At 34.9% G+C, this 22802-nt stretch overlaps 3 protein-coding genes across 3 annotated transcripts; 1 reads left to right on the top strand and 2 right to left on the bottom strand.

Moving 5' to 3' along the window:
* The first annotated feature begins 4451 nt into the window (after positions 1–4451).
* On the top strand, positions 4452–5330 carry LOC121764403. Its single transcript, XM_042160431.1, has one exon. The coding sequence runs from the start codon at positions 4452–4454 to the stop codon at positions 5328–5330; it is 879 nt and encodes a 292-aa protein (XP_042016365.1).
* A 5293-nt stretch (positions 5331–10623) lies between these two features.
* LOC121765821 (1-deoxy-D-xylulose 5-phosphate reductoisomerase, chloroplastic-like) lies at positions 10624–14391 on the bottom strand. Its single transcript, XM_042162068.1, has 12 exons — positions 14106–14391; positions 13477–13658; positions 13112–13198; positions 12835–12960; positions 12679–12741; positions 12326–12475; positions 12086–12153; positions 11763–11874; positions 11520–11624; positions 11274–11395; positions 11049–11192; positions 10624–10956 (listed from the first exon to the last, which is right to left on the bottom strand). The coding sequence occupies exons 1-12, from the start codon at positions 14200–14202 to the stop codon at positions 10788–10790; spliced, it is 1425 nt and encodes a 474-aa protein (XP_042018002.1). The 5' UTR covers positions 14203–14391; the 3' UTR covers positions 10624–10787.
* Positions 14392–18108: 3717 nt separating this feature from the next.
* LOC121764777 (peroxisomal membrane protein PEX14-like) lies at positions 18109–21483 on the bottom strand. The gene is made up of 11 exons (XM_042160801.1): positions 21300–21483; positions 20370–20605; positions 20225–20276; positions 19962–20134; positions 19590–19785; positions 19339–19431; positions 19210–19262; positions 19078–19120; positions 18941–18996; positions 18613–18681; positions 18109–18538 (listed from the first exon to the last, which is right to left on the bottom strand). Exons 1-11 carry the CDS (start codon positions 21337–21339, stop codon positions 18311–18313), a joined length of 1239 nt encoding a protein of 412 aa, XP_042016735.1. The 5' UTR covers positions 21340–21483; the 3' UTR covers positions 18109–18310.
* Between the last annotated feature and the right edge of the window lie 1319 nt (positions 21484–22802).

Here is a 22802-nt window from a genome sequence, read left to right on the forward strand (position 1 = left end):
TGCTTTTGTACTATGTTTCACTAATTTGTTGTTTGTGTAGCATCAAATTTCCAGTTGGCACAAAACAAGGAGACAATACACCTTTACGTTTTGACTTGCAAGCTTGTTGCAAAAGAAAGGTAACAACCTCAATTATTGGCTTTTGCCATTATATATAAAGTAACAAAAAGGATTAAAATATGATCTTGTTAAATGATTACTCAATAACTTGTTAACTATTGACACAGCAGAGTTAAAACATTGAGGATAAGAACATGTAGGTAAGCTCTGGTCTGGAGTGCCATTTATTGAGCAATGTAGAGCTCCTGTTTGGCGATGAAGTAGCGGCCTATATGGCTCGAGTCCCTAACTCCATGCAAGCAACTCAGTCCCTTCAAACAGAAAGAGAAGTTTGTGAAAATCAAGATAACTAGTACTCTGATCATAAGATGATTCTGAAACTGAAACTGAAGAAACCACATACAAGCAAGAGTTTCTGCACCATGATGGAAAGAAGTGACTCTGGTATAGTCTTGCGTATGCGAAGGAAATCAGCCAAGATCCACCATCCATGTACTCCAAAGCTATACCTATCTGCCCGGAGTCTGGAGTATAGAAAGAACCATAAAATCTCACCAGATATCCATAGCACGGCGCCTCGTACAATGTCCTTATCTCAGTACGAGCATCTCCAAGGGAGAGAGTAAATGGAGAGGTAAAGAGAAATAACTACCATATTTACCTCTTCTTCATCAAACTTCATGCTCCAAAGAAAAGGGTATTTGAGGAGGTATTATACCTTCTTTCATTTTGAGAAGGTATCTTTACCTCTTCTTGATAGAAAAGGTAAAAAGTTAGTTATTTTGTTTGCCTTTTTAATTTACTTTCTTTCCTTGGAGTCCATTATTTTTCAAGGAGGTATAATAACATTTTTGAGAACGTAAATGAGAAATATACCTTCTCAATATACCTTTCCCCCTTGGAGATGCTCTAAGAAGCACACGCACCAACGTGTTTAATAATTAGCGTCACTCCAAAATACATCAACATGTGCTTAGCCCTTAAGCACGACGTTGCAACTGTCCAAAGCATGAGATAAAATGCGCGTATTGGAGTTGGCCAATGAGTGATTGCCACATGGCCACCCATAAATTTTTTTTTAACTAAAAAAAATAGTTAAAAACAGTCATATATTATTCAATTTTTATTTTTTACTTATAAATATTCCAACACCTATACTCTCTATATAAACCATAAGTAACTAGAGTTTAAATATGAAAACTATCAATTCAGGACTAAAAATATGCATTTTGATTTTATTTTTTAAATATATTTTGGTAGGGGTACGTTAAAATGACAACACCTGTTAAAGTGAAATTGTGACATCACGTATCCTGTAATATTATAAACGCTACACTGCAATCTATAGATTGCTGTCATATGGCAGCTGATTATTTGTCCACGTGTACAAATGATTGGCTAGGAATAGTGGTATGGTGTCACTTTAAGAGGTATTGTCATTTTAACACAAATCTATTTTTGGTAAACTTATAGATAAATAGTAAATATTTTATTACAACTCATATATGAATTTTGTTCATAGATGAAGAAGAAATATGGTTTTTTTTACCACGAATTATTTGTTGATAGGTATTCAAGTTACTCGGTCGTCGGATAATTGTCAATTAAATGAGTAGCATAGCAATAAGGAGTCGAGACTCGAGCATATAAAGAATTGCATGATAATTGTTTCCTAATTTAGGAAAAGATTATGTGTTTGGTGTTTAAAGTTACCCACCTCACAAATTTATCTGTGCATCGATATTTATTTATTTAATCTTACAAAGCCTCCTGTTCTGGCTCCTACCCGTCGAGATTAAGGTTTACTATTATTTTATGCACTTAATATTTTTTTTTTCTAGAATGTTGACTAAAATTGGGAAACTTGTTAATTAGAAAATTTCCTGAAAACCACGTTTTGAAAATAGATAAACGACGTATGCAGGCAAAACGTATGCTTCCGACTTTCAAGTTCATTTGAAAACAAATAAATTATTAAATAGTAGTATTGAAAAAACAAAATAGTTCGAGAAGGAGAAACGACGACTCATGCGATTTGTTATTTTAGTTGGCTGTTAATTAAGCTGTATTTATGTATCACCAAAATGGGAAAAAAATCGAAAATTTTGGTATCCCCTTTTCACAACCACCATACACAATAATCCAAATTAGTTGTCCATCCTATGTTCCTCGTGTATACAACGTGTTATCACCAATCACTTAGTCTATTTTTTTTTTCTAAGTTTGTAGTAATTTTATTTTATTGATGTATAAATTATACTACTAATATAATAGAAATAAAACTTGCGACAGAGAAACGTCAGTATATAAAAGGGTGTTATCTTGAAAGCGGACATTTAATTTAACCCTATAAATCGAGAAAATAAGGATCAAAATTGACAAAGATATATTAATTCCACTTCTATATAAAAATGACATAGGAGTATAAAAGGATTATTATTTTTCGTGTGAACATCAATGAGGTTTACGTCCGGAACAAGAATATCAGTGGAGGAGGAAAAATCAATGGTTTCATACACTAGTACATGTAATCACGATTAATTAGATATGCACAATAAAATATGGTTCAATATTGATCACACATTTTATCAATATATACAATTTATACATTAATACATGGAGTAGTATAATTGCAAAATCATTGCCAAATTGCAGCTTCTTCTCCAAGTCTTCATAAAATCTTTATTTTCGAAAAAGAAAAGAAACTGCCAAATTGACTATCCTTTTCATGAATTTGACGAAGTCTGAAGTCAACTTGCCCTGAATTTTCTATGCCCAATTTAAATTTCTAGAGGCATTATAAATTTTTACTCCTAATCAACATTTACTTATTTATTTACTTATTTATTTGGAGAAGCGACGAGTCTAACGAAACACACACTGTCAAATTAGTATCAAAACTTTTTAAACATGCTTTCTTATAAGTGGTTTATTAATTTAGTTTATATACTCCCTTCATCCCCAAATAATACTACTCCACATTCTTTTTCTATTCTGGTATACCCTACAAATTTTGTCTATTTTTATTTTAGTAAGTTTTTATTTTTATAAAATGTGCCTCATTTTTTATTAATAATATTTCAATAACTTTTTATTTACCTCTCATATTTATCAATTTTGTATTTAAAACTTGAGATCTTTACTAATAAGAATTGTGAGAATCCAATATTTTGTGTTTTTATAATTGCAAGTCCCTAATAAATAATCTTTTTTAGACCTTTGGTTTACAAGATTATAATATCTCATAATTAAATATATACTTATTACATTTAGTTCATAAAATTGAATTATATATAACTTAATCTTAGATGGATTATCATATGACAATAAGTCATAATACTTATTTTGAATTAAAATAATTGTATAATTTAATTTTAGATGGATAATCATATAATAATGAGTCATAATTTTTTTAATTAAAATAATTTTACAACTTACTCTTAACTAGATAATATCATAATCTTTTTTAGACCTTTGGTTTACAAGATTATAATATCTTATAATTAAATATGTACTTATTATATTTAGTTCATTAAATGAATTATATATAACTTAATCTTAGATAGATAATCATATGACAATGAGTCATAATATTTATTTTGAATTAAAATAATTATATAATTTAATTTTAGATGGATAATCATGTAATAATTAGTCATAATTTTTTTTAATTAAAATAAGTTTACAACTTACTCTTAACTGGATAATATCATAATCTTTTTCAGACCTTTGGTTTACAGGATTATAATATCTCATAATTAAGTATGTACTTATTATATTTAGTTCATAAAATTGAATTATATATAATTTGATCTTACATGGATAATCATATGAATCAAAATAATTGTATTATTTAATTTTAAATGAATAATCATATAATAATAAATTAAAGTATTTTTTTAATTAAAATAATTTTACAACCGGATAATATCATAATACTGTTCACATAATATAATTTTAAATAAATAATTATATAATAATAATAAGTTATAATACAATTCACAAATTAAAATAATTAAATTATTAAATTCTGGTGGGATAATCGATCACATTACTCATACCAATAAAATTGAGCATTACTATCAACTGTTGTTAAACACGTGGCAAAGCTAAATGCTACACCGTGTTCCATTCGATCACAGCCTTCCCGTGGCGGGTAGGCTTTTATACGCTGTATCATTATTATCTCTCTCTACTTTTTTTGTATATGTAAAAAAGTTGTCACTATTTTTCACAGCCATTCACAAATATAAACTCATTCCACACACTTTCCGCCATTTAAACCAACCATCCGCTTCCTCAAACTTCAAATTCGTAGCAAAAATTTGAATACAAGTGTTTGTTTCCGAAATAAACAATTCGAAGGTGAATTTAAACTGTCGCCGTAGAAGATGCAGGCGATATCGCTCTCTCCCAGCTTCAACAGCCATTCCAACAGTAAAGTTGCCGAAATCGCCGCGCGCGTGGTCGAAGAGTTCGCTTCTCTGGAACTCTACGACGACGAGTTTTACATCGACGAAGAGGAAAATCCGCCGACTCGGCGATCGGAGGGAGGAACAAATTCTAATTACGTCGAGTATGTAGAAGGAGAAAATCGCGATGAAGATGCCTCCGACGACGACGACGAGGAATTCGAATTCTCTTTCGTGACGAGAGATTCGGAGTTGCCTTCTCCAATTTCCGCCGACGATATCTTCCACAACGGCCAAATCCGACCTGTGTACCCTGTTTTCAACAGAGATCTGTATCTGCAGAGTTTACGTGAGAACGGATTAGAAAAAGGGGAAAAGGTTCGGCTGCCGCTGAAAAATCTGTTTAGTGAGGAAAGGGAAACGGCGATGACAATGAAAACGACGTCGTCGTGCTCTTCGTCAGACGCGGACGAGCTTGACGGAGTTTCAGAGGACTTATATTGCGTGTGGCGGCCGACGGCAGAGGGGAGATGCAAAAAGAGCAGCTCCGCGGGATCGAATTCGAAGAGGTGGAAGTTTAAGGTGAAGGATTTGCTGCTGAATAGGAGCCACAGCGAGGGGAGCAACGAAGATTTTGTGATTTTGAGTGGGAGGAAGAAACAGAACGAACAAGGCAGAGGCAAATTGGCACCGGTGAGTGGTGGAAAGACTAAGTCCGAGGCGGCACCACCGCTTCCGCCTCCTCCTCCGCCGGTGTACGGTGGTGTGAAGCGGCGGTCGTACTTGCCTTATAGACAGGATTTGGTAGGGATTTTCCCCGGTGTAAATGGACTAGGTAGGACTTTGCAGCCGTTTTGATGGCTATTTCTTTGGCAATTTGATTTGCAAGATTATATTAGTGTTTGATACAGTAGATTGAATTCCATAATTTTATTTTGAAGCAGTGTTTGATTTATTATAATTAGATATTAGTAAGATATAATTTAAATTAAATTATGAAATTATTTAGTTGAAGGAGTTTAATTATAATTAACTAGAATTAAGTTATGAAATTCAATCTCATGAACTAAATATAATACAAATTTAACTATAATACAAATTTAACTAGGGAATATGTAATCTTGAAAACCGAATATTTTCTAAATAGATAATTATGTGATAATTACTCACGACAATCAAACGACATTTAAAGATATTTTTGCATAAATCAAATATAATACAAATTTAACTAGGGAATATAATACAAATTTAACTAGGGGATATGTAATCTTAAAAACCGAATATTTTCTAAATAGATAATTATGTGATAATTACTCACGACAATCAAACGACATCTAAAGATATTTTTGCATATATTTCTTGTACGACATCTAAAGATATTTTTGCATATATTTCTTATTGAGGTTTCGGGTTTATTTTCATGTGAAATTTATTTTAGATGAAATGTATCGCAAAAATGATAGCGATTTATTTTATTTTCTGCGAAATTTGATTAGTTGGATTGCTATAATTACTAACTGAAAATTTCATTTCCCACGTAAGTTTTTGTGATATTGAAAATTCAATTAGTAATTTTTTCACAAGATTGGCCACCATAGTCAAATACTCAACGGCTAACGTTGGACGAAGTTTGGAAGCCCAAAACAAATAGTAGGATATCTCAATAAATAAACTTAATTTCATTTCGTGTTACATTCAAAACTCCATTTGAATCTGAATCCGCAGTTGGAATGTTCTATCTCAATACAAAAGTCGTACTGTTTAAATATCACTATTAGTAATTAATCATAAAGTTCGCTACCACATTTCTCATTTACTGTTCACATTATAGTTCTCTGACATTTCAGCCTTTACAACATTTGAAGATCATTTATTTTAGTTGTTGAGAAGTTAATTGAAAATTCAAACTTCACATTACTGGTGAATCGCAAAATGTGGCATTACTTGAAAAAAAGTAAATAGCTTATTAGTTAACGCAATAGCTCATTTTGAAAGAAAAGGATACAAAAGTACTACGAGCATATAGAACATATCCTATTCAAATAACGTCGTATCATCTCAACCCCATGTCTGTTACGAATGCGCCAACCCCATAGACTGAGAACACATCGGAGGAGGCGGCTGGCGCATTGGCCCCCAGCCGAGGCAGAGGAGGCGGCATCGGAGATGCAGGAGGAAGACGCGCAGGAGGAGACGCAGGTACCGGCGCCGGCAGTGGAGTCGGGCAGAACGTTGAGACCAAGAGATTGGCTGAAAGCTCCCAGCCGATTCCTTAGCTAAAATAGAGTCTTTTGTTATTTATTATTTTTGGTATTTTTTGGATAATTATGGAATTACTTTATTTTCTATTTTTTGGTTGGGTTTTCTTTGTTGGTTCTTTCCCGATATCTAGGATAGGTCGAACCAACCCTAGGGTCCATAGATTATAAAAAGGGCTATTCATTGTTCCGTCTTTTAATCAATGAAGAATTATTTTACCCAACTATCTTGCGTAATACTCTAGGAATCTTAATCTCTGCCGACGAAGAGCGTTCTTCGCGTCAGAACGGGAATCAGCCGCCGACCTTCTCGACGAAGGCGCCGGAATTGGGGTGTTACTGGGGGAAACTGGACAGAACTTCTCCGTTGAGAGTAGTTGACTCTTAACAAGTGGTGCTTTCATTACTCGGTTGCAAAACCGATTTTTGCTAAGTTGGCCAAACGATTTTATGGACCTTTCGAAATTCTGGAGAGAATAGGTCCAGTGGCGTACAAGCTGCGGCTTCCCGAGGACAACCGTGTGCATAACGTTTTTCATGTTAGTTTGTTGCGGGCGTTCGTACAGGCGAACGAGGCGGTACCCTTGCCGGCTGCATTCAACGGGAGAAGGTCCATTGCTCATCCGATTAGCATTTTGGAGTCGCAGACAATGTGGCATGACGGAGAGGCGGTAGAACACGTGTTGGTGTGTTGGTCGGACGGGACTGACTCGCCTTCATGGGAGCCGTTGGCCGAGATTCGCAAGCACTTTCCGGATATTCCCCTTGAGGACAAGGGTGTCGCTAAGAGGGGGAGTTGTTACGAATGCGCCAACCCCATCGACGGAGAACACATCGGAGGAGGCGGCTGGCGCATTGGCCCCAGCCGAGGCAGAGGAGGCGGCATCGGAGACGCAGGACGGCAGGAGGTAGACGCGCAGGAGGAGACGCAGGTGCCGGCGCCAGCAGTGGAGTCGGGCAGAACGTTGAGACCGAGAGATCGACTGAAAGCTCCCAGCCGATTCCTTAGCTAAAATAGAGTCTTTTGTTATTTATTATTTTTGGTATTTTTTGGATAATTATGGAATTACTTTATTTTCTATTTTTTGGTCGGGTTTTCTTTGTTGGTTCTTTCCCGATATCTAGGATAGGTCGAACCAACCCTAGGGTCCATAGATTATAAAAAGGGCTATTCATTGTTCCGTCTTTTAATCAATGAAGAATTATTTTGCCCAACTATCTTGCGTAATACTCTAGGAATCTTAATCTCTGCCGACGAAGAGCGTTCTTCGCGCCAGAACGGGAATCAGCCGCCGACCTTCTCGACGAAGGCGCCGGAATTGGGGTGTTACTGGGGGAAACTGGACAGAACTTCTCCGTTGAGAGTAGTCGACTCTTAACAATGTCACACTCCAAATTATGAATAATAGAATCTAAAATCCGAAAGAAATGCTTGTGGTAGATTGGTAATATCTTGGTCTCTTATTTTACACCACCAACACCGCTTATTTTACAAAAAATTGTCAGCAGGGGTAGTGCAGTTGGTTCCGAAGAGGGTAGATCTTATGAATGGCCAATGATCAAGGATCAAATCTTCCGGAGGGGGTAGATCTGTAGATCTGTATGAATGGCCATGAGGGGGGCAGATCTGTATGAATGGCCAAGGATCAAGGATCAAATCCACTACTGTCGTATAATTGCATCACCTCTCACTCACAAGTGTGAGGGTTCCGGAGGGGCAGATTTGTATGAACCCTCTCAGGCACAAGTGTGAGGTCTTGGGAGTGGGCTTTTGGTTGTATGAACCCTCTCAGGCACAAGTGTGAGGTCTTGGGAGTGGGCTTTTGGCAGGCAGTGGGTTAGACCCTCTCCCTTAGCGGGTCACTGCTGACAAACACAGATTTTGCATGTTTTTAAGGACTAGATTTGACTTGTTTTAAATGTTAATCATGCAAATTATGTTCTTAAATTGCATATGTTATACATTTGATATTTTTGACGTGTTTGTTGATAAATGATAGAAAAAAATAGAAAAAGGTGAAAAAAGGCCAAAGTGCAGCAGCCTCTGTTCGAACCCATTCTGCCAGCGATTTTGAAGTCCAGTCAGTGCTTACTACATGCCATTCTCTTCGTCTTCGAAAGAGCTTCGCGTGGATATCTTGCATGTCTCAATCGGAGTTCTGTGGAGAAAGTTATGACAATTCTACGAACGTTGCGCAGTGCAGTCAAAGCTGACGAGAATTTATGCGGAAATTCACGGAAGAAAAGAAATTATTATATTGTGAAGCCAAATCTCTCCTATTGGTAGGGCACGAAATTTATCAAAAATAAACCTTTTTCCAGCCTATAAATACATCTGAACCTAATTCATAATCTTGATCTCAGGGCCTCCAATCCTTCTCCCTCTCTACACTTCTTCCATTCCATATTCCACCCTTAAATTCATCCATCTTCTATTGGAGCGGAGTTCTGCAGATCCAGGCAAGAGAAGACTGAAGATTGAAGATTCAACCTTGGGTTTTATCAATTTCTTTCATGTCTCGTACTTTATTTGTAGTTTTTACTTGTCTATGACATCAATTGTGGAATTTTTGGTGAAGATATTCGATTAATTTTCCTTGTTAGCTCTTGTTGTTATTTGATTTATCCTTGCGCTTTCTGTATTCAATTGATTAGCTACCTCTTGAATACATGTTAGAGTTGATTAGAGTACTCGGGAGACGAAATAGTTGACTTGTAAAATGGATAATTCACCCTTTAATTCAATATAACTCGGGAGAGTTGAGGTTTCACGTGAGGTCATTGATCTTAACGATCTTTTAGGAGTTAGATGTTAGAGATTTAAAGGGGACTTTGATTTCAACACCTAATCGACGGATTTCTCACCTCGGGAGAGGGTTTAATCCAATTAAGTGACCGACTTAATAACTCTAGAGACCGTAATTCAAGCAAGTCGATTGTGTTTTGGATCATAATATTCTACATTCCTATGCCTGCTTTGTATCATTGTTTATATGCTTTCTTTTTATTTGTTTATTTTTTTTTCAGTCTAGTTTAATAAGATAAAAAAAAACATCCGTGTCTTTAAATAGTATATGACGCTTAGTATATGATAGTCAGTTGCAATCTTATTCCCTCCAAGTACTGACCTTTAGCTATACTAGATCTACCATGTAAACTTGCAGGTATTTTTAGTGCTAATAAATAGTGAATCAACTGCGTACCTTGATTTAATACCCCTCACAATACTGTCGGACCGGAATGTAGGGGCCTTAGGGTTGGTTCAACCTTATTTGTATGAATAGAATCTGAAATCCGTAACCACCAAAGTTTGAAATGAGGATTCAATCATTTCATTTTCATGGGCCAAAAAATGGGGAGAAAATTGGGCTAATTGTGAAGTAGGCCAATATTTAAAGATAAGGACATTTAATCTGTAGCACCGAGTCAATAACAATGTTCCAGCCCCACCAATGTGTGACACGATTTTTTTTTCAATGTCACTATTATGTAATATGTACATGAAAAATAAATTAGTATCAGAAATAATCGGTAATATAGAGACGCATATCGATGAGTTTGGTGTTGGAGCCCTTGTTTAAGTTAGTTTTGTTGAATTTATTGTTTTTAGTAAATTCTAATTATTTGTCAACCAATATTAACTGTCTAATCCAAATTCAGTAGTATATTTATCTTCCTTATTCCTAAATTGAAAAAGTAAATAATAATTGAGCTATTGAAAACCTAAAAAAATAAAATGTCGTAATATAACTTGACACTTTTATACCCAATAAAATCAAAACCTAATATACAATATATTTATATATCTTTGTAATTTTATTTCTTCATGTCACAAAATGACATTTTCAGAAAAGGAAACTGAAACATTGCTCATCAAATTTACAATTGATGAATATCAAAATCATGCGACTTTCTTTTGATCTATTTCATGGTGGCACTGTTTCATTTTGTCACATGATTCATTTCCTTTTCATGATAAATGATTACCCCCCAAACCAACAGAACAAAAAGAAATAAAAATGAACAAGTTTGGATGATGATCATACTCATCAACCTCTCATACAAGAGCAGGACTCAATCCAGACGATCGTTGCACCCCAGCTGCGTACTCACGTGCCCACAGGTCGTAGTGGACGATCTCCTCCAACGAAGGTGATGATACCATCTCTGCTCGATGCTTGTCGCATGTCAGCTCGACAACCTTGAATATGTCAAGGTAACCAATTCTGTAACAGAAACAAACATATCATCATCGGCTGGAGTTTTGAATCGAGGACAAGAAAGGCTAGCGGTTTTGAATGTGGATTGAAGTACTCACTTCTCGTCAATGAACATTTCAACTGCTTTCTCGTTGGCTGCACTAAGAACTCCGGTCATGGTGCCTCCTGCTTGTCCAGCAGCATAAGCTAGATCCATCGATGGGTATTTGACATTGTCGGGCTTCTTGAATGTTAGGTCAACACTACAATAGGATGGTAGTTAATACTTGAGCAAGAAAATATGAATTTTCAACAGTTGTTACTAATAAGCGCGCTGTAGTTACTTGCACAGGTTGAGGCGAGGCCATGTGATCTCGGAGCAGTAGATTCTTTCTGGCCACGATAAGGTGTAGAGAATAGGTAGACGCATGTCAGGCCATCCCAATTGAGCTAGCACAGATGAATCCTGAAAAGATAGATGAAGATGTGAAGAGTGCTCGACTGTACTCAGAATATGCAGCAGATATAAAAAAGTGGTTGAAGCATCCGAACCAAGAACTTGGGCAGTGAGAGCAGGAAAACGAATTTACCTGTGTTTCGATCATCGAATGTATGATAGATTGAGGATGAATAACAATCTCAATGTCATCATATTCGGCCCCAAACAAATAGTGAGCTTCTATGACTTCTAGACCCTGACAAGATGAAAACCATTCGGTTAGTCTTATTGCTAGCAGATCTAGACTCGATCAAAGCATAAAAGACAGCTTATCGATATATATACATGCACTTAGTCAAGCGAAGGATACTGTAAACGGAAGAAGAAAATCTACCTTGTTAAAGAGGGTTGCGGAGTCCACTGTGATTTTCTTTCCCATATTCCAGTTAGGATGCTTTAGAGCATCAGCTACTTTCACTTCTTTCAATTTCTCAACCGGCAAATCCCTAACATTGACAGCAATGTCAGTATCATAGCACAAACGGAACTAGCAAACAAATCAAACATGAAAAGTAAGACACAGTAAACGGGCAATAAGAAGCATGTGTCTACATGAGGAAGATATTCAAGTTTATGCTTTGGATGCATAACATAAGATTTGGCTACTTAAATCAACCTAAATCCATTGATGCAAGTATTTCTAACAAATTGCATTACCTAAAAGCACCACCGGATGCAGTCAAAATTATACGCCTCAAAGCACCTTCTGGCAAGCCTTGGATGCACTGTAAGGTAAACATAAATATTTCTCAGCCCTTAGAATTGGTTAAGACGGCGACATATTTATAAGGGTAGTATAGTGAGGGATATGAAGTTTTACACTTCACAAATCTGCTAGTTACTTAATCATTCCAGTAACATCGTGCAGTACCTCAGTTCAGCCACCTTAAAACGTACCTGAAATATAGCAGAGTGTTCAGAATCTGCAGGAAGAATCTTGACGTTATGCTTTTTTGCAAGAGGAAGGACAAAAGGTCCTCCAGCAATCAGTGTCTCTTTATTGGCCAAAGCTATGTCTTTTCCAGCTTCTATGGCAGCCACCGTTGGCTGAAATATCAGAGCAGATCAGATTTCTGAGTATTTATTCCAATAAACAGAAGAAATTGAATTTTAAGATAAAGATATGCAACTTTTATTAGTAAGATAATTAGAAGCAGTACTAATAAAGGCAAATCCATGTTTGATATAATCTAGAGAAGTATAACAAAAGAGGCTCATATATAATTCTATACAGTGGCATCGAGGAATACCTTCAAGCCTGCACATCCAACAATTCCTGTGACGACTGTAACAGCATCAGGATGTCGAGCAACCTGGAATAGACTGCCGGTGTCAAAGAGGTGGGAACAAATTACATCTACCATTATCACTAGCAGCAGCTATCGAGCATACATATATGTGCTAACCTCGACCATTCCCTGTTCTCCCGGAATAATTTCAGGCTTGTCTTCAACATCAGCCAAAGCCTCTTTGAGCTCACTAACTAATGACTCATCTCTGACTGATACTAATTTGGGTTTGAAAGCCCTCACCTGCAAGATGAGGTGATGAGTAATTCGATAACCAAATGACATCCACTTATTTTTTAACATCGTAATTTCACAAATAACTCCACTTCTTTGGCAGGTTAAGTGATTAATTTAAGTCTATAATTTTTCCTGAGTAAACTATCATTTAAATCACCTGATCAGCAAGGAGGGTGACATTTGAACCAGCAGCAAGTGCGACAACTCTAAATTTATCAGGATTTTCAGCAACTATGTCGAGCGTCTGCAAAGAGTAAAGTCAGCAAATAAGCAACCGATCACATGCCTTTACAAAAACAAGAAGAAGCCCACAACTCACCGCTGATTCTAACAAGCAAAGAAACAAAATGAGTTGGATTTAGGTGATCAATTTAAAAGTAACAAGAATTTCAATATGGCCATCAAATATCACCAAATAGAGCCATCGTCTGATATAGGAATGAAGCATAGCAACTCAAACAACCTTAGTTGAAGTATTGAACTTCTACAGTTTCAAACACAACTTAGAAAATATATATTCACCTGAGTTCCAATGGAGCCAGTGGATCCAATAACCGAAATGGGCTTCGGGCCCTCCCAAGTCATACGACCAGGCTCGGGAACAGCCCGCCCGGGCCAAGCCGGAGGAGGAGAGGGCTGTGCCGAGCAGTGGACCCTCTTTGAGGCAGTGCATCTACTATCCTTCCTCTTGAAAGCAAATCCACCTGAAGGGAAAAAAAACAGAATCATGTAAAGTATATCTCAACAGGGGAAGATGACATTACACTCACAAAAATTGACAAAAGGGAATCTTCGGAGGGTGTAACAACTCAAAATAGCACCAGAAACACATCAGCATCAAAAATCATTCTCCACAAATGGGAATCGACTAAAATGAACCAAATAATTACCTTGGAATTGGATGCGTAACGATGAATATTTAACCAAAAATTGCAAATAATCAACTAATTCAAACCACACAACCCCTCCATAATTGAAAAATAAAATTAAAAGGAAAAGAAAGAAACAGTCTCCAGCTTTATACTGGTCTTTTCTTATCACAAACGCATACCAGCCTCATAATTAACATAACAAAGAGACAAAAAAAACACTAGTTCAAAATCCCACCAGCCCAAAACCAAAAAAGATTAAAACTTGGGTTTAAACCAGACCTTGAAACTTGAGAGGATTGGGGTTGTAACTCAATTTGGAGGAATCCAAGAAAGACAGTGTCTTGATATCAGTTGGAGACATCAAGTTTAGAGCCATGGTTTATCAAAGCTCAATCGCAAAGGAAGCAGGAAATAGAAAAAAGGTGCTTTCTTTTTTTTTAAAACTCGTTTATGTGAAGAAACCTGAATATATGTAGCAATCAATACTGTAATTTCCGAGTTGGCAAGAATATCTCTGCAATCAAATTTAAATGTTAGAGAGGGAGAGAGGGAGATTGTGTGTTCAATTCATTAACTGTGCGGCGCAATTTTATACTAGTAAGTTAAAATTAAAATGAAAATGACATGATTTAATTTATTCTGCACATGCAGATTGTATAAATACAACATTCAACATAGATATTACTATATTACAAATTTTTAAAATCACAATATTATGTTATTTACACTTGGATTGAAGTTTATGCAATTTAATTATTTTTGGGCAGATTAATATATCGAGATTAGGTAAGAATACTAGTAGTGTGAGTTTTGCAATCATGAACTACAGTCTAAAATTCATTTAATAATTTGTGATGATCAAAGCTGGAAATTGGTGATAAGTAAGAAACAATGTGGCAATGTGACAAATTTTGGTACTATCTTACTACAACCGTTGCCTATATGGGGGCATTTTCTTATTATAATTATTATTAATTTAAATATATTTATTTAGATAAGATACAATTTTGTAGATTATTATATCTCTGGTTTGTTCTTTTATTCCCCCGAGTACACATTTACATTTACATTTACATTATACAATACTCCACTTCCTTTCTATTGTTGTTTTACATTAAATGAGATAATCCCTCCAAAAAAATGTGATGAAATTTTCAAGAATTGCAAAAATTCATGGAATGGTTTCGTTTGATATACTTTCATTTGAAATAGTAGTACTAGTTTTGTCGTGAAGGCAAGTCCAAGTCTAAAATTACTTGTTTATTTTTTTTCACTAAAAACGATGGTGATATAATAGCTACTTTAAATATGTAACAGTGCATCACGGGTTTGTAGTCTCGATTTTATCAATATTAAATATGATCCATAATAAGATTAAATTAGTATAACTGGAATGACTAGTGAGTCAGTGACTATGTAGCTGTTTTAAATATTCATGAGCTAAGACACTTTTTTATTTCGTGCCAAATTGAAGGAGAAAATGAAAATAAAAATATTGATGAGTAATAAAAATAAATAATTCATCGTCCTATAAAAATAATGACATTTTATATTTTAGAATGTCCTGTAAAAATATTCCAATTAATTTTTAGTAATTTTTTTCTTGTTAAAAACGTGAATCTCATTCTTCACTGATAATTTTATGATTACTTTTTTATATCTCTTTTACTCGATCAATTATACATTAATTTTCATGTCGTCGTAAATGTTCATATTTTATATGACAGAGGGGAGTACTAATACTTTGAGGGGGAACTAACTACTAAAGATAAACACCATTTTTCGGTGGCACAAATTTGAAGCCAAATTTGCTTCACTGCGCAAGTCAGAATAATTTATTGATTACTTGATATTTTAATGTAACTTCCATGTTCCAACTCGTTGTAATTATATATACTCGGTGTTATAATTAATAGATTTAATTATTGGAAGAGATTACTGATTAGATTATTTAAATTTTAACGTGAATGGTTCATTTTATTAAATAATTTATTTGGATAATATCGAGATATGTGGCTATTATCATATATGTACACGGAATACTTGTTTACTGAATAATAATAAATATAATAGTGCAAAATACACATATTCCTAAGTAGGTTGGGTTTACCAAATTCCATAAATGACTCCAATTAATTCAAGAATCCAAATTCTGAAAATTTTGGTTTTCTCTGAGTCGATTCAAATTATGTAGTGTGAATGTGTGTGGGGGGTGTCATAGCGAAAAAGGAGATTGAAATTTGAATAAAATTATAAAACAATATTGTTTCTTCAAATTTAATTACCTATTTAAGTTTTTACTAGTCGAGTCTCATTGGGGTAAACGGCCAGTTAGCATCACTAATTACATAAATAAATAGTCAATTGAGAAAATTAGTAGATAGGTGTAGGGATGTCAATCGGGCCGGCCCATCGGGTTTCGGGCCAACCCGCTCGGGTTGCGGGCCAATCGGGTGCGGGCTAGTCGGGTTGTGATTTCTTTCGGGTTATAAAAGTTCAACCCTAACCCTAAAAGCTCGGGTTTCGGGCTAGCCCAACGGGTTAATCGGGTTGCTACCGATAAAATTAACATGCGATCAATCCAATAAATAATGATGAAAAATAGTTATATTTATTAAATGTAAAGTATTTAATTATGAGATATTTGAGATATATGATTAAACACAATCATAAACATGATCCAATACTAATATTTGAGATATTTTGTGAAATTTTAATGTATGTTTTAGAAATTTAAATATTTTTTTAGTGAATTTGAAGTTTTAAATTTATTTATCAATTTTTATATTAATAAAAATTTCAATATATAATTTTTATATTTAATATAAAATTAAAAGTTATTTTTTTAGTTATATATATTATAAAATTAATTAATGAAGTGTCGAATTATAAGTAAAAATATTGAATAATAGAAATTTTATCGGGTTTTCGGGCCAGCCCATCGGGTTTTCGGGTCTGGCCCTAACGGGTTGCGGGTTAATCGGGTGCGGGCTAATCGGGTTTTGATTTTATCGGGCTAGAAATTTCCGGCCCTAACCCTATAAATTTGGCGGGCTATTCGGGCCAGCCCACGGGTTGCGGGCTACACTGACATCCCTAGATAGGTGTTATATGTATGCTAATTAAATGATTACAAATATTAATTAGCAGCCCTAAGTACTAATAAAAACAGTCCTATTAATAGTATATAATAGGAGCTGGACTATACTAATGAAGAACGTTAATAATCTCTGGGAATAATTTAATCACGGTAGATCAATCAAGTTGACTTGATTATATAAAAATTGTAGCACAACATTGCCTCTTCTAAACGCCGTTGATAACTTGAGACTTTATTGAGCGTGAAAATAGTTACAGTTAATAAAATTAGTCTCAAGTTTATAGTATTAAAATTTTAGATTATACGAATTGATAAGCTATTTAATTAGGAGTTGGAACATTCAATCCGATTATATAGAACTATAAATTTTCCACATACAAAAAAGCTTTACATTTTACACTCGTTTTTCTTAAGATCTTGTACGTATAGTATTAAATTTAGAAAAGTAAACAAATTGCAATATATACACATACATGTATAGTATTTTATAATTTTACAACCTTAACTGTAAATGAATAGCAATATAAAATATAATTCATTGTTACTCAAATATTAACAAAGTGTTGTAAACGAACACCTTATTAGTTAAATGAAATGGTCAAATTTCGATGCTCAAAGTGTTGAATTCATTGTTACTCAAATACTATTAACAAAGTGTTCAATTCCAACTTGGTGTGTAGTATGTACCATTAAATCATTGATTGAATATTAATGGACCATGGACGCTTATATTATTTGAAATTTGGACATAAGGATTTATTAATGATTCGGATATGTGAATATGTTTTGTCATGTATATATGAGTAAAGCGTATTTTAACTATTTTACAAAGTAAGAAATGATTGACTTACTCCCCTAAAAAATATTAGTGTTAAGGAAAAAATGATTTATGGAGTAGTCATACTCGTAATACATACATCCGTTGTTTATTAGTACTACAATATAATAGGCCACATTAATAAACACGTCTTACACTTTTATGGAGTACTATAATTTTACTAAAATAAATATTGTATCTCAGCAGAAGTTTTTCCAATATATATATACTATCAAATACACATTGCAGAAACATTAGACATATTAAACGGATTTGAACTTTCATTTTCCAAAATCCAATTGGAAAATGTGCAAAATTAATTACAGTAAGTTATTTTTGAACTTTTAGTTATAGACATGCTCACATCAATCCACCCTATAATTTCTATCATTGGAAGCATTTCTAGTCACTGTCAAACATCAATTAATGGATTCATTCATTCTACGACAAAACAAGAAAGCATGTACGGAGATTGGTGATTCTATCTCCTTTTTATAGAGTAGTATTTTGTTACGGTTGAATTATATCAAATCTAGAACTTGACCTCATTATCGAAATCATAAAGTACTACATACGGCTATCACGGTGCGTCAACTCGGAGACCCAGCCTGGTACATCATCAGGAGGAACCAAATGCCTCTGAGGTGGTTGATCATTAACTGCAGGCATGTTGGACCATCCAGAGTTATGTTTCTCACCGGATTCCACTCCTGGCACCGCATCGTCTCCCTTCAGCTGGTTGTCTTGGGTTGTTCCGTCGCTGCTCTCCTGAGACGGTTGAGTACCCTCCCAAAGCTGATTGCAACAACTAATTGTTAACAGTTGGATATACCTAAGAATATAATGTTCCATAATGAAGTATGCCAGACCTTTGGCCTTGGTGCTGCACTTGGATCCATTAGCGGCTGATTGGGGACCGGTGGTGCATCGTTGATCCCCTGAAAACAGAAACTTATTTTAGGACAACGCTCCGAACATATACCAGAGATCAACACAAGCAAGAGAGCTAGTCCTTATATTATAGTAACATATTAGATGGCAAGAACTCCACAAAAAAAAAAAAAGGAAAGTTGTGTTTTGCTGTTCGGACAAATGATATTATACGTAAGCGACAATCTGAAGTCTCGTGCTTCATGATATTACAAAAGCAGATCTTATTTTCAGGACACTACACGTAACTAAGAGTGAAAAAAATACCTCCATATGCGGCTTAGGGTGAGTAGGTTCCGCAGACATAGGTCGATACAAATAACCTGCACAGTTCCAAAAAAATCAACATATTAAAAATGGTGATTCAGTTGACAAAACGACAACCACTTGATCGATGAAATTACCTGAACGCGGATTAGTATATGTGGTGCCACTGGTATAAGGTTGCTGAAAGGACAAGAAGCATGTAAAGAATAATTATGACATACCAAAGCTGATCGGACGAGCTTTAGATACTGTTATAATAATAAGCTTACACTTGAACTGGTTCCTGAGAACCTTCTGTTGTCCGGCACATCAACACAAATTCCTAATATTGACATAGTAAAGAATGTTACACAAATCCAGAATCCAAATTGGAGATGTTATGTATGACTACTCCCTACCACTTTCCAACTTCTGTATTGAATTGATCATTGATTTCATCTCTTGTGTTTGAGCATGTAACGTACTGATAATCTCCTCAACGCATTTCCTCTCTGGAAAACAACAAAACAGAGTCAATGCTAAGAATACAAAAAAATTCTATCAGAGAAGAATTAATACTCCTAATTAGCTAAATTAAGAAACAAATAACATCAAACATCACTAAGTTACCAAAGTGAAAAATAAAGGGCTGTAACCAATCATAGTCTACCTTCTATATTTTTTGTCGACATCTCCTGGCTTGCTCGAGCTAAATCCAATGCCATAACAGCAGCATCTTTTGCAGCAGCGGCAGCTTCTTCTGCTACACTTGGTTTAGTATCGCTTTTCTCTATCAGGTCCTCGTCATCTTCTTCTGATGCAACAACCTTTCGAATCCAAGATTTCAACCTTGGGACAAATGATTTCTAACACGAAGTATACCACAAAAAAGTAATGCCAAATTAGAGATATCAAACAAACAGATGCAAGTCACTCCAAATATAACTGCAAGATACCAACAGATTAATAATAACATGCTTCTTGAAAACATAATTTCATAGACTAACTAAGGCCAAAGGTGCCTCAAATTTAGAAAGAACACCTTGAAAAATACTGCTGTTCCAGCACCTGCTGCAGCTAGTAATCCCACTGCAAGTATAGCATGATACCCGTGGAATTGGGAGAGCATCTCAATTTTCGAAGTGCTGCCCACAGGCTGCAGTACTTGTGTTGGAGGTTGCTGTTGAACACTTAAGGAAGGTTTTATCTGCCCATCTTCAATTCTCTCATGAAAATAATAGGTTAAGTTCTGGAATTGATTTGACATGAAGCTCAAGGGAAGAACTTATTAATAACAGAATTTACCTTGACTAGAGATGGCTGGATGTGTTCTTGAAACAGCAGCTGTTAATGTATCCTATAAGATTAAAATGGTTAGGATTTAACTGTACTTGGAGTGTTAAGAACACTAACAAATTATTCTACGTGAGTTGGAGTAGGTTGTAATTACAAGAACACGTCGAAAGGCTTCATCAATCTCCTCTTTTGTGAGACCCTTCCCTTCAAGAAATGACCTTATATTCATGACAGGGGACCCCCTAACTTTTGGATGTAACATAAACTTCATTGCATTTTGTACTTGCTCTTCCCGAATCGGTTCTGAGTTCACAGATGATGAGGTAGGAGAACTCTCCGGCACAGCCTCCTTAGTATCTGGGCGATCTTCATTAGATGGATCTAGAGAAACTGTAGTTGAAGTTTTAAAATATCAGACCAGTGCTATCGAAGAGGCAACGGATATATCTTGAATGTGCTTCAACATAATCATAGTGAATGTAAAGGATAATATGCAGAAGCTCTAACATCAAGTTTCATTACGAAAGCCTTACATCCTCCCAACAACTTGAAAAATTGGTTCGACATGAATTAATAGGATGGTTCAGCTATATGAGCAAGATATCTCAAAACAAGAAGGCATATGCTTCCAAATAGGGTCTAAGGATATAATCTTTTTTTACATATCATCAGTTGATTACAATTTCTATTCAGCATCATCTTCATAACCCAAGCAAGCATCTTCTTGAGTCAAATACACACAAAATCTAAACGCCAATGCAGAATTCGTTTAGAGCTTTACAAGCACTGATTCACTAATTCATGATCTTCATTAGAACAGATGATGATTACCACTACTTTCCAGCTAGATTTTCATCTAATCTTATGCTACGTACATGGCCCTAAAAAAAGAAAAGGAAAAACTCAATCAGATAAAGAATTCACAAAAATAAGCAAGAAACCACTGCGGTTGCAAAACAAAACAGGGAATTGGTAAATTAAAGTAGCAAACTAGAATTTCAAGCTTCAACTCTCCATTAAGAAAATGTGAGCCGAAATGGAGTTAAAAATAGTACTCCAGTAAGGAGTATATGAATTAGATTACCTGGTTTTGGGGGAGTGGAAGTTGGCGGAGGAGTCGCCATAACCGAGCGAAAGGAAATAGATTCAACAAGAGAAAGCCAACTCAATCAGAAAAAAGGAGGAGAGTCATGAATTTGAATTGAAAAGATGAAGAAAAAGGGGTTATTGTTGTGGATATTGCTGCCTGCATGGGAAAACTATTCAGTTATAACTTATAATAGCCTCAGCTGCCACTGTGTACACGATTGATGGTAGCAATCAATTTTATCCGAATTAATTATACAATTTAAATTTTTATTTCGATACAATTTCAGTTATCCATATAAGCCATAACTGATCACTTAGTATAACCGAAAAAAAATCCAAAAATCTGATTATACCGACTCAATTGGTTCGGTTATACCGATTAATGTATTACAAATATAACACAGTGACATGAGAATCTCAACACAAGTACCAGAAAATATCAACACATTTTTATTGAGATTGTACATAAATTATATTGAGACTGTTTGATGCATTTAATTAACATATACGAAAACTGAAATAAAAATTATCAAATTTTATCATTCGAACGTCGTTGGAACATATTCAATTGAGATCTAGTTAGAATCCTTATAAAATTATCTTTAATTTGATGTATTTTTTGCGAAAAAATAATTTAAATCGAGAGAGTTACGTAAATTTAAAGTTTTGAGACAAGGGCAGACATACATGGAGGCATGGGGTTCCTTGGAACGGGAATGGATCACCTGCTGTGCATAAGCAGCAAATGCTGTGGTCAAAACGCAAGTTTTTTAACATAAAACGCAGCTCATTTCTTTCTTTTCTCTTGTTTTCTATTTTCTTTTTTTTTATATTTTCATTTCTTGCTCACACGTTAAGAGTTAGTATTTTTATTTTATAATTCACATGTTTATTGATAAGCAAATCATGAGTTATTGAATGGAGTATATATGATCTAATCATAATCGCAGTTAGTATTTTTATAATTGACTTTAATAACATTTATGCAGTATGGATATATAATACAAAAAAGAAAAGAAAACAAGAGAAAAGAAAGAAATGAGCTGCGTTTTATGTTAAAAAACTTGCGTTTTGACCACAGCATTTGCTGCTGTGCTTTTATGCACAGCAGGTGATCCATTCCCTCCAAGGAACCCCCCCCCCATCTATTTGAACATTAAGTGTGTATATCAATATTCATCTTAAATATTGATAAGCATTATGCAGCTGAGATGGTTCTCCACGCGATATTTTTCCTCTAGGTCGAGAGTTCGATTCCCATTGCTTCCTTGTTGGGTAGCTAATGTTTCTTTTATTTTATTTGTTTGTGTTTGGTTCTTATAGCTTAATTTATTCATTTGATTTTAGTTACGTTTTCTCACACTAGTAATTTAAGCTTATTTTATTTTGGTATTAATATTATTATTGTAATTAGCTCACAAACTAATATTCTTTATACTTTGAAGAATAAAAAATAAATTTTTTAACCCCTAATTATGCATCTTTAATTGCTTCAATG

Source organism: Salvia splendens, chromosome 14, assembly GCF_004379255.2.
Source record: "Salvia splendens isolate huo1 chromosome 14, SspV2, whole genome shotgun sequence".
In the NCBI taxonomy this organism is placed as follows: Eukaryota; Viridiplantae; Streptophyta; class Magnoliopsida; order Lamiales; family Lamiaceae; genus Salvia; species Salvia splendens.